General features: G+C 37.5%; 1 protein-coding gene across 3 annotated transcripts in view; it reads left to right on the top strand.

The window, feature by feature from the left end:
* Nucleotides 1–13,220, top strand: part of LOC106176729 (muscle calcium channel subunit alpha-1) — a 148,665-nt gene that overhangs the window by 25,229 nt on the left and 110,216 nt on the right. The window contains exon 1 of one of the 3 annotated variants that reach the window (XM_087014899.1): nucleotides 6,099–6,278. The exons of the other annotated variants lie outside the window; for them this stretch is intronic. Within the exon in view, the coding sequence (XP_086871025.1) occupies nucleotides 6,260–6,278 (19 nt within the window). The 5' untranslated portion in view covers nucleotides 6,099–6,259. Of the gene's footprint in view, nucleotides 1–6,098; nucleotides 6,279–13,220 lie in introns of those variants that run through there. 3 annotated transcript variants of the gene reach the window in all.

The raw sequence follows: 13,220 nt of genomic DNA, 5'->3' as shown, positions 1-13,220 counted from the left end.
TTCAGGTTGTTCAGTCGAGCGTGGATGAGCTCGCAGTCGTCCTACAAAATTTGTTCTGGGTATGATACTCCGAAATACGATCTGACACACACCTTGAAAACGGGTAGTGTGGTCCGATATACCGGTTAATTCAGGATCCTTAGGTGGCGAGTCTGGTAGTTGGGTAGGCCTGATTCTTGTCAGTGTGGATTTCCTCTGTAGCGTTTAGACGTAACGATTTCGACCGCGAATCTGGAAGGTTACACTAAAGCGTTATCCTAACTAAAGTATCCAACGGTGTCCGCATTTCGAGCTCAATTCTAAATTACGTTTATATCTAAATTTGCGCGGTTCCGGACGCTTGATGCATCATACAAGTACACTGTAGGCGTGGAGCGTATGTGTAGAACGCTTGGAGCACCCTTCTCCCTCATCAAATTTCAAGATTCTTTCCAAAAATATAGCAAAACACAGACAGCTGAAAAATGAGGTTAATTTATGGCCATTAACTCTATCAAGATGCTTTATGTCTTATCTACTAGTCTTCTAAGGGTGTAATATGTCGTATTGTAGTGTATATACCAGTAACATGTGGTCAAATCATGTGGATTGATACCGGATAGATAATAAGATATGGTTAATTCATCAAAACGCTTATCATTGAAATACTGTAATCATTATAAATATATGGAATATTTTCATTATCCGTGGTGTGTCACTTGAGCACAGAATGGCTATAAAATACAGGGTAGAAATACAAAGTCACGTCTTACAACTAATTTTTATGGTTTCTGTAGGTTATTCTTTCCGTATTCTTATCTTTGCTTTAATGCAAGCGGCATTGGTTAACACGATCAGCAGTATGTTAAGTATCAAATGCTTCACGTCATCATGAAAGCTCTTCCTTGTGTCGGGTGCATTCGAAGAAACCTGTTATACGTGAAATGCTAACAGTTGTATCTCAGTCAGTTGTCAATAGAGGTCTATTTTGCCGGGCACTATAGTTCTTGTGTCTTCGTTTGTGTGGTATGAAGCGCATATGCGAAGAAATATTGCATTTTTTTTTTTACAATTCAAGCTGTTCCGTTCGTGTTCCCGTTTACGTCATCTCATGTTCTTGTTAATCAAATGCCGGAGGTTGCCGTTGGTATTCTTTTCTCACTGCTGTATTGTTATGAAATGAAACAGTATCAGTTGCAGTTCACTAGATAGGTAACCATGAGTGATAATAGATAATCTTGTCAGCATACCTAATAGATCCTGCGACGGAAATTGCTCTTTTCCAAAAAAGCCAGAAAAAGAAGGTTAAAAAACTGTGACAGGGACGGAACAAAAAACATATCTCAAGTCGACGTGTTCACGTTTTCGACTGTGTCTGTGCATTGCTGATTGCAGGTGCACATCTGACGTTTGTGTGTGGCAGTGTGCTCCCATTTGTTTACGTGTGTTTTTTGTAAGTGTGAACGCGAGCACGTGGACGAACGTGTGAGACTTATACTCTTTTGCTCCCCCCCCCCTCCCCCCGGTGTGCAAGTCTGTCTTGAGCACGTAACTTAAGTTAACTCATTCGCTCGGAACACTACGCACCAGGTCCCACAGCGACTATTGGCCTCATTTAAAGGCAGGGGCCAGTCACGTGTAAGAAAGAAATGCCTCAGGAGTTTTTGATAGTTTTTTATGTTAACGCAAAAGAATAAATTATTATTCCACACTTGAGAGTCGTCGAAACCTGAAAGAGGATAGATCTTAGTAGAATGACAGCGACATCCAACTTTTAACTTAAGACTAAGATACGTCAACATTATATATTTTGAACAGTGACTGGCAGCGACAAGAATGTAGTTGGATCTGTAAGTATTTATCGTTTTGTTGAAGTTTCGTAAGTGCTGTCACAAACCGATGAACTTTTGATTATTTAAGATTAGTGTCATTGTTGATGGAAAATAGGGCGGGCCCTGTAGATGTTGTATGGGCGATTTTTATAGATAGGTCTTTAAAAATATTAAAACCTAAAAATACAATTTTTTCTTTCCATGATTGGCATAAGCACTTGCTGGTTCTGTTCTTTTGCCTGTAACGTCTGATAAGACCACTGATATAGGTATTATTATTATTTGACAACCGTAAAGTAGATCTTCAGAGATGCATCAGTAATAATACCTATATTTTCCTTAAGATCTATACGGTGAATTAACTTGAATCCTCAATAGGACCACTGATGAAACGATTATACCAGGCATCCTATTCTAACTTTTATTATACAAGAATAGTTTTCTTGTTAGGGTATTTATACTTTTCAGTTGATTTCTGGTTAATTTGTTGCGGTATTGCTTGGCGCACATAGATTTTCGTGGTACTGATTTTTATTCAAAAGACGCCAATCTAATCCCTCTGTTGTCCCACCACCGCTAAAGTACAGTAAGTGCGGACTGGTTCACAGCTAAAAGATCAAATTAAGTCACCAAGGATATAGTCAAAAAGTGCATATATTTGCGTACAATGGCACTTTTGGTGCTACATCTCTCTCTCTCTCTCTCTCTCTCTCTGTTTGTGTGCGTATGTGTGTGTGCGCGCTCGTGTTGAAGAAGCTGTTCATGATCTTTTAGCGGGAAATGACACAAAAAATCGCATCAGCATGACGTCACCGAGAGTTTTCTAATACTTGCCAATTGATAAGCACCCTGTCGTATTCCAATCTCGTGAAAATACAAAACATTGTAAGACGTTCTTCTTTCTCGTCTTAAGCCAACTACCTCACGAAAAATTGGATATTTGAGCTGGTGTAGTGATTTTCTTATTCCAATACCACAAAGGTCTAACGTGTCTTTGTGGCCTAAACGTAAGATCTCTCAATTTAAAAAGGAAGATTTAAAACAAAACTCTAATAAAGTGTCCCTTTAACTTGTTTGTAGTTTTGAACTATGGTATATCGCACGAGAAAAGGCTATTAAAAAGGTTAAACAATACAATATGGGCGTAACGTGACGATAACTATGTTACTTGTCCATCTTGCAAACCACAAAGATGACGAAGAGGGATATTGACATGTAGCATGCCCATGTACCATTTAATTTTTTATCTATATGAACCACGAAAGATAAATGAATATTTTTGATGCCTTTAGACGAGCTGAATAACACCTCAACCTCTTGCGTTTTTTAAAAATTTTGGTGAGCAATTTTTTTATTCATACGATTACATCACCGTCAAACATAGGAACCACATTGAATGACCATCAGTGTTTGTCTGTGGGCGCATTCCCAGCCAAGTTATGGCGGTTTTACTTAGTGCTGTGTAGAAGTCTATTGATGGGACGATGGTTAACACATCCTCGCACCTGTGACTTGGATGAAATGTACCCTTTACGAGAGACCATCCACCTGTAGCTGTTACAAAATCGTTCAATTTTGTAACAGCTAGAAGGTGCCTGGTAGGGGGAAAATTACATGCGGGTCTCCAGTTGTAACAGATAGTTTAAAATTAAGAAAATCGACTTAATACAGTTATTATTATGTTCAAGCAGCCATGGCTCTTTCTACAAACAGACACGGCGTCAATAAAAAGTCATTATCTTTGGAAGGAGTTATCTCATCGTATCATTATAGTTTTATCATAATGACTATTTGCATATTCCACCATTAGTGACTTGGTTTTTCAAACATCCATCGTGAATCAAATTGTCATGATCACTTAATCAAGAACGGCGTAAAGGAGAGTTTATATTTGTTACTGGGTTGGAAACACGGGATCTCTCCCTAAACCCGATTATCAGGTACCAATCTATTTATATTGACACTAGTGATTTCTGGATGTCAGGAAGTGTATGCATAGTTGTGATAGGCAGAATATCTGTTTCTCTCTTTTTTAAGCCATCCCCCCGCCCCAAACCCGATTGCTATGCAGGACTCAAAATATGTCTTTTCTCCCTTCTTAGGGGGTGACGGGGTGGGGTTGCGCTGATCGGAAAACTGTTATTTTTTGTGCGGGGTGGGGTGGCAAAGGGTGTGCATCACCTACTAGATCTGCGTATGATTGATATAGGCAAGGTGAAGTTTGGATCTAGCCTTTCACCAGTGCTACGAACGACGTTGACACCCACTTGCAACGCAAGTGCAACAGCGATTACTCTAAATGTGACGGCAGGTCTTAAAAAGTTCCGCTCAACTGTAGCAATTGTGTTTTACTGCTTTCATCATCCTTACTGCCTCCACACTCGTAGAGTTCCCAGTTTATGGGGATCGAAGACTATTTTCTTGGTGTTGATGATACCTGTGAGGTCATTAGAGAAAAGATTATTGGTTAGGCCTACAGATAAAAGTGATGACCGATACCGATAATTTTTTGCCCTGAATGAAAGATAACAGAATTTCTTTTATAACTTTTGAAATCTGTGTATGTATGGCCTATTTAATATCCCGCATCACTTAATGTAAGACCAAGATGCTTCTCATTAGGGCTACTATAATCAGTCATGAAATTCATTATTTTGATGAAAAAAGTTTGTTTTTTTTGGTTTTGAATCATTTTATCATCAAATGTTTGATTTGCTCAATTTTCAACTAATATTTTTTACAAAAAAAAAACAAAAAACAAAAAACGTATAGTGAAGATGATGACGTGTGAAGAAACAATAAAGAAGTAATATGTACAAATATGTTTAAAAGCCAGATTAAATGGGTTATAAACTGACGAAAGAAAACATTCCGTGCTGTGGTTGGGGAGGGGCGGGGGTAGCCTTATTTACAAACTGCGGACATTTCAGACTACCATAACCTAGATTCAGTCACGTCATCAAAATCGATCGAAGTGGAACTATCTTTTAATTTCTGGCAGCTCTTTTTTAAGCGAATGCAAGTTGTGTGTCATTTCATTGTACTATCAGCATCAAAAATTTTATCTTGATTGAACGAAATTATGAAGTGGAGTGAGTAGCCATTACTGCCACTACAGGTTGTTTAACTTGGCCCGCCGCTGCCTCCCCCCCCCCCCCACCCCACCCCTCTTTGCATTTATAATAGGCTACCCATGGTACCGTCTTGTGTCCTGTTTTATGCAGTAAAGTAGGGGAAGAAGTAAAATGATAAAAAGGTCCATGATCATATACAGGAAAGACAATGATGCAACACACGCCAGTCACACTCCGTGTTAGGTATTTTATCAGGCCTTTGATTTATATCATTTTGAGGAAGAGCTCCTTCCTTTTAAAGGAAGACTCTGAAAAATTAACTCATAACAGATAATTGGTCAGATAGGAGGAATGCATGATATAGTCTAAAATTCGTAGTGAAGACAGGTAAAATGCCTGTAAATAGGGCTTTCAGAAACCGCCTGAGTTAAAACGCGCTTTGTGTAATTTTGTAATAAATAGGCCTACCCTATATGCCCTAATTAACTCATCGGGGCAGGCCTGCACGAAGATAAAACAACACAAAAGACAGTCTTATCAGTTATTTATTATATATGCACTATTAGTCAAGTATATCACTATAACAAATACAATGAACATAATACAAAGAAGTTGCACGCTTGTCAAATTTGAGATATAGGCCTAACCATTGTTGCTTTGCAAGAGCTAGCACTTTGCCTTGCAATAATATATTTTGCAGCAGAGCACAGAATGAGTTGTCTGTGCAGTGGAAACTGCAGTGCCCTTATGTGCTACCATACATAGACTTTCACAGTCATTGTGACTCATGAGGCAGCCAGTTGTTTAAGAACGTTCATTTTAACAAAGTGCGAGGCTGTTTGCCTCATGTTACTGCTGCAACCTGCTGTGGGAGATGTTAGGAATACTGGGACCTAGTCCTCCTTAACCTCGAGAAATAAATCATTATCCATGGTAAAATCACCTGAGCACAAAACACACGTAAGACTTGACAGTCTGAAAACATGATTTCATGATAGATTATCGTTTGGAGCGTCTGCTGTATGCACCTGTACCAGTAGAACTGTAGGCGGCCCGCCGGTCGATGCAGCAGTTGTGCTGTTTGACCCTCTTAGTTTTATTGAATAATCTTAACCAAACAAAGCTATATAATATCTACCTGTCTGTCTATGTAAGACAGCTTTTGGCCAACAGCCGGCAAATTTAATTTTAGCGCACTTTCAACTTCCCTAAACAAACAAAATGAACAGATTGCTGGCAATGCATTCTGGGATTTGCGCAAGCACCTGGCAGATGCCCGGATGTTATAATCAGAGAAGATGCATCGGTGAAGTCATGGCAGGAAAAAGAAGACGTTAACATTTTCACTAATATCATCTGTGTAACACCATCAAGATGTCCGGGCAAGACTCAGGTATGGTAACCGAATGTTTTCCGTTTACAGAGGAAAAGGAAACAAGGATACTGTTACCTTAAGGTTAAAATTTCAGCGTTTATTTAGAAGATACCGGCACCGTATTTTTTTGACAGCTCGAAGATGGCTGAATGAAATACCGCATCAGCTGTTAGTAAACACTGCTCCGGTTGTGATTCTGAGAAAGCGTAGTCGTAATATTTTATTCATTCTGACATTTACGTTTATGTTTCAACATTATACTGGTCCGAAGCGGTCGATTTCTATAAGGATGTGATTTACGTTGATTATATGTGATAAGCACATTTCAGATCTATATACAATAGCATAGGCCTAGCCGTATAGCACTGCAGCATATGAAATACGACTGAAATAGTATTGGTTAGTACAGTCGATACAGACCGACTGGTTTATATGTAGAAAGGCAGGGGATTATTAAAAATCTGTCCTTGTGATGTAGTATATAGTTGGGTACGTAGTATATACATATTACTTAGCTTCACATTTTTCCCAGGTATGAAATCAGCATCAGTGTCACAGGTGCTAGGGTAGTGTTTTGTAATGCCCTGCTCTGAGTCTAATTCATACCACAGTAAAAACATGTGCTGAGCCACATACATACATATATATACATACAAGGCAGTATCCATATGGAGAAGCAAACAGACTCCATACAATGAGAAACAACAAGAAGCTCCACCTTAAATTACCTGGATACCCATGGATCTTTTCACACCAGGGTATGAATTAAATCAATGTGGGTTCTATATTGCCTTGACTTGATAGCTGATATGAAGGGACTAATTAGAGCAACAAAAGGCTACAGATACAGCATTTCCCTATCATGATTATAGATCCATGCCAATGCTAAGCTTCTTATCATGAGCATGAAGATATATATCTTGTTCCTTAAGGCGGTTCATTAGAATGAGTATGTTAAGTAAGATGACATGATTTTAACTATATAGCAGCTTGTTAGTCTATGTTGTGAAGTATCAGGGATAGCTTACTTTGGGTAGAGTGTTTAAATATACAGACTGAACAGAAGCTAGTTTTATTCTGCATGACATGGCAACACATATTCCTCAGATTTATTATACTGATAATGTTGGTCCCATAGGAGTGTTTAAGATCCCCCCCTCCCTCCATGTGAGCAGTGTGGTTTTCCCTGTCACTTTTTAACCTATGGCTACATGCATGATGGATATTTGGACAGCGAGGTTAAGTCTAGGATTTAACTGAGGTGTATAGGCATTTCAGTAAATCAAGAATTCAAGTGGTTGGTGTGGTTAGAATTCTATATTGACATTGGGTTTTAAATCTGAGGCTGTGCATGTCATGTACAATAAAGGGACAGTGTACTTTTCCCTGCGTAAGTGTTTTGATTATTTAAGTTGCACTGATTTTCCCCTGCATTGATCAGGTTTTTCAAGGAGTTGTCAACCCTGAAAATGCAATATGTGCTTAAAGCACTCAGTCAAGGGGACATAAGGTCTCGATTTAAAATGCAAGAGAGAATTGATTACTATCCTCACCTTGACTATCTTGATTCTGTGCCTGATTATCTTTTGTCACCTCATCTCCCTCTGTCTCTTGTGCACGTGCACACACACACACACACACACACACACACACACACACACACACTTTCATGCCTTCAGCTAATTTTTTGGGTCTTGTTTCTAGAAAATTGTGAACATAGATAATATGTGCATTGCATTCACAGTAGTAGCAAAAGATATGGCCAACACTTCAGCAAGCACATATATGGCTCCAGATATTGATTGGTCTCTGTAATATTATTTCACTTCATTGTTTACCTGCGTAAAAGTTGAGTACATCTTCATATTTTGAGGTTACAGTAACCGTTACAGTATAAAAATATCCTGGCTGTCAAGACACAGGGTTAGAATGCTAAACCTAGCCAGCTGGGGGAGGGGACTTAACAGTTCTTTTTAGTCAACACTTGAACAGTTGGGCAGGTAAATTAACAAGATAAAAGTGGAATTTTGAAATAATACAGTTGGCCAAGCATAACTTGTCCCCTTGCCTATGCATATTAAGGGTGTGTTTATGAATATACCATTGTGTATAATAAATCAGTGATTCCCAAACAGATGTGGATTGTCTCGGGTGTGCAGTTCATAGCACATACAGTCCTGATATACCTTGAATTGGCTGAGTTCCTTACCTGTAAACAGAACAGCGGAGGCTTTTGTGATGTTCTCTAACTTAATTGATGTGAAATTGTCGCTCCTAGCTCAGATAATAGAGAGACTTTTTCAGGACAGTTCATATGAAAAATAAATAAATACATGAATAAATAAAACAATATGAAATGAAAATAATGATTGTAAATTGTATTTATCACAAAGGAACTTGTGAGATAGTCGTGGAATACAACAATTTAATATGGTTTGCTTGGAAAAATTCAGATTAGCTAGATGCTGGTGAACATGAATAGCTTTCACAGAAGCAATCTTCAGTGTTCACTACATAAATGGAGGCTGAAATGTTACATGTTCCCTTGTTAAATGTCAAAGGCTTATTTCTGGATTTTTATATCGGCCTGTGGTATATGTTATACCTGAGGCAGGTGTAAGGAAAATTGGTGGTGGTTTGGAGGGGGTTGTAATATGATGTTCAGATTCTGACAATGATTAGTCGATTCCCTGGTGAAGTGATTTTAAAGGATTTGAAAGGGGGGGGGGGGAGTGGCCTTCCTGTTAACATGGTGAAAAGATGGCAATTTAGAGCAAATATAGTGCTTTCAATGTGAAAACAATTATTCTCCTTTGTATTCATTGGTAGATGAACAATTGGACGAAGAATAAAAATCAACATCTCTGATTGATGCTAGACTCAGTAAACACATGTATTGGTATTATTTCATATGGAGAAACTTTCATTGAGCCATACAAAAACGTTGGGGCTGAAAATAAAAAGCGTAAAGGTGAGCCTCCTGCTCCCTGCTATGAATCACACCTTCAGATCCTTATCTCAGAGAAAGATTAACCCGACCAGTTACTGTCTTCGTCAGAGGGCATACTTTCCCCAGAATAGATAGTGTAGATAGATGTTGCTCAGGTAGCCTGGTGCACAGGGTAGATACCTTTACCTCCACCCACACCTGAGCACACAAATGTTGAGGAAGGGTTTCTATTTAAGAAGTGAAGAAAATTAACCTTGTATCTTGGACAGCGATGGTCGTGAACTCCTCACCTTTGAATATATATTTTAAACTTCTATCTTTATTTGACTACTAGTATCCAGTTTTTTTTTACTTTAAGATTGTTTTATTTTGAATTGCATGATTAATTGGATGTTTGCATTTTTATTTTGATAACTAAAATTTTTAAGCCCATAGTGCAGCTTTTATTTTATAGTCATGACATAAGATTTGAAGGCCAGGTGCTGCACATTGGATAAGTCAACATTCTTTTAGAAAGGTGAAACAAACCCATACTATATATTAGATTTAAAGTATAAAATTAGTATGTGAATGACATATGTAACAAAACTTATAAACTGCTTAAGTAGTACTAGGTCTACTACCAAGTTAGCTTCAAAAATAAAGACAGTTGAAAATGTCAAAATGAACAAACATGTTGAAATTTTCTTGCTTAATGCTCTTTTATTATTGGATATTGTAAATGAGGCACATTTTATTTTATTTGTTATTATAAATAAGGTATGTTTTATAAAGTTTGTCAACTACATTTTTATGATCCATATGGGTTCATGGCAACTTCTCTCCTGTTTCAGTAGTGTACGTGAAGGAAATGATGGTAGTGTTCAGCCTTACGTACACAATTATGGTCTGTTGCAGTTTCACAGATTTTATTTACAAATTGAATAAATGAATAGATAAATGGAGAAATAAATGGATAATAGTAAATAATCTTCATTGTTTCCAGCACATTTTTTTTTCAAAAGGCTATGACCCAGCCAATATTGTACAGCGCAATATTGGAATGTCCTTTTCGTATCTATAATGAAGGTTAAAAAACCCTCACATGCATAATATAACTCTAGTAAGATGTATTTGAACATTAGAGTCTGAGACCCCATCCTCATACCTAGATCGAGCAAGCAGAATCGACCAATCTCCAAGGTTTTGTTTTTTTTTTTGCTAAATTACAATCAGCTTAAGCGGCTCTGATGTCTGGTACATCTACTGAAGCTGGTAAGGGATAATTAACTATCATTAAGCAGCTTCAGTAGGCGTGCCAGACATATAAGCCGCTAAATCTGAATGCAATTTAGCGAGAATCCCTTGGGAGATGGGTCGAACTTGCTAGATCGATCTTGGTATGGGAATGGGGTGTAATGGTGGTGTTCTTGGATACGTGTTCTGTTTCTTGCCTGGAATGCCATGCGACTTAATCATGGCCTTGAGTAGGAACAGTATTTGCAGAAAGATTTAGGAAAAGTCTAGGTCAATCTTTAATATTAGGTAAATGGCTGGTTTTGTTGTTTTGATATTGTTATGTCAATAGCAGAAGTGTGTAATAAGAAATGAACCATCCCTCAGAGACTTGATGCTGTATTATGAATAGAATTGACTCGTCTTAGCAAAGTTCATGCTCTCCGTATGTTAATTCCCAGAAGAAATTATCTTCATTGTTGTAACACATGTTGCTACAGATAGGGCGAACAGGTGATTAATTCTCTATGGATGAGGAAGTTGAACTGAAAAGGACACATTGATTATTAAAGATTAATCAACATTCTTTCTTTGTTGATTTGTCCTGTGACTCTCATATCTGTTTAAGTGCAATAGTGGTGTAATAATATCTGTGATTAATTTTTTTTGCATAGTTTATTGATTGCAAAATGGTGTGCTGGAATTGAGGATTGCTTTTGTCCAAGCATGGGGATTTTTATATTATAAATCTTATTAACTTAGAGGAATGATGAGGATAATGAGAGATTAACAAGTAGAGGATATGACAAAGGATAAAGAGAATACGAATGATCAATATTACAACAGTCTACATTATTTTGTAATTATACTGGGGGGGGGGGGGTAAATTTGACACAAAGATATGTGATGGAATATTGGCTACATTAGAATAACCTTTAATTTGCAATGGATTGAGTTTCCTTTTATTGAAACAGAAAGAAAGATAACATCAGTTCTTCTTGGCTAGATTTTTTTTGTTGCCTTGAAATACAAATTGAATTCAATCAGACCAGAATTTATGCAATTCATATTGATAGATTATCAAAATGTAGAACCAAGTCAGGGTTAAATTCAGCAACATTTGTTTAACATTTGAGATCAAATTTATATGCATACACACATAGCTTTTGGATCAAAATTTGGGAAGCTACCTTTAAAGGACATGATTTCTGGCTTGGTACAACAAAGTAAAATATAGTGGATTTTCTAGATTGATGAAATTTGTCCATTTGGTTTAAATGAAAATTATATAAGGATGACTAGATATAATTTTGGATCTGATCATTGATTTTTTCCCCCCATGAAAACACAGTAAGTTATATATTTCAAGCATCAATTTCAGGAAACCATGAATGAAGATAAAAGTGGTATTTTATTACCTTTTCATTGCACTAAGTAGCACAAGAAGTGAGGACAGCAGGGTGAATAATTACGGTGTCAGATTGTTTTTATTAAAATGACTTGAATTTTCAGAAACTATCTTTTTGTAATGCCACGACGTACCATACTTGGCCTAGATATCTGACAGCCCAAGTTCTGCGTAGGTTGAGCGATGAGCTGTTACGTTTTTTGAGCAATGAGCTATTATGTTTTTGAAACAGAGGACTGTTATGGTGTTGCGGTATATCACATAACAGTCTGTGTCGTATACAGGTGATGGCGGGTACGAGTAGTGAAGTAAATAAGGAGCAGTAAATTATGATGATTTGAGATCAAATGTGGCGTGGATTTAGATGCCATTAAGGGCGCATTCCCGTAGATTTTAGATCGATCTATCCCCGTGGGGAGTCTTTTTAGATTACTGTCAGATAATCCGGCTTAAATGTCCGTTCCGCCTACCACAAGCTGTAAGGGGGTAATTAACTTTCGTGCCCGCTCGGCTTACAGCTATTTAGCGTGAACCCCCAGGGAGTTAGGTCGATCTAAAGTAGATCGATCTAATCTCTGGGAATGGGGTCTTAGATGCCTTTTTAAAGATAAAATGGCCTTTCATGAGGTTGGAAGGTTGGTTGAACCAGCCTTGGGGACGTTTCATCTAGCTTGATTTTTTTTTTTTTTTAGAATTTTTAATGTGTCCTACTCAATTAGTTACCCAGTTTTGCTCAGAGACTTTTATTTTGACTGATAAAGAGTGTGGCTAAAATATATATAGGTATTTGGCAAAACATGTGGGCTAGCTTTGACGTAATGTGTATGGTATATAATAAATATGATCCAGATTGACAGGTGAGCAGATCCTGATAAAATCTGTTATGTAGATAAAGTGAATATGAGATTTATATGCTTATATATAATGCTATAAAGGATTAAGGACTATCATATCTGTCACTTGACACTGGTACAAGTGACCCATCATTCTGTGTTGTATGCTTTAACTTCACTAATTAAGAAGGTAAATCAGGCTGTTTAATAAGGCAGTTTAATTTGTGATTGCAGCCTGTTTACCCACAGCCTGTATTTAAATCACTCTGATTTCTTCTAATAGGTTTGATAGGTAAGTATTTCCTGGTTCATAATCCAAGAAGTGACAAAAAGTCCACATTCGTGATTATTTTTGTCTTTGATGATTTGATAAAGCAGAAGATGTATGTATAGCAAGGAAAGGGAATAGTGGTCTGTAGAGAGATGGGAATATCTGAAAGACGAGAATTCAGATATTTATGGATGTATACTGGTGTCTGTTAGTTGATGGATACTGGTGTTTGTTTGCTGATGTATACTGGTGTCTCTGATGTTTGTATAGAGATACATACTCC

The sequence above is a fragment of the Lingula anatina genome, chromosome 6 (genome assembly GCF_051362555.1).
Source record: "Lingula anatina isolate TDL-2025a chromosome 6, LinAna3.0, whole genome shotgun sequence".
Taxonomy (NCBI): domain Eukaryota; kingdom Metazoa; phylum Brachiopoda; class Lingulata; order Lingulida; family Lingulidae; genus Lingula; species Lingula anatina.
Note: the sequence above shows the minus strand (reverse complement) of the source record. Positions and strands in the feature narration are given on the sequence as shown.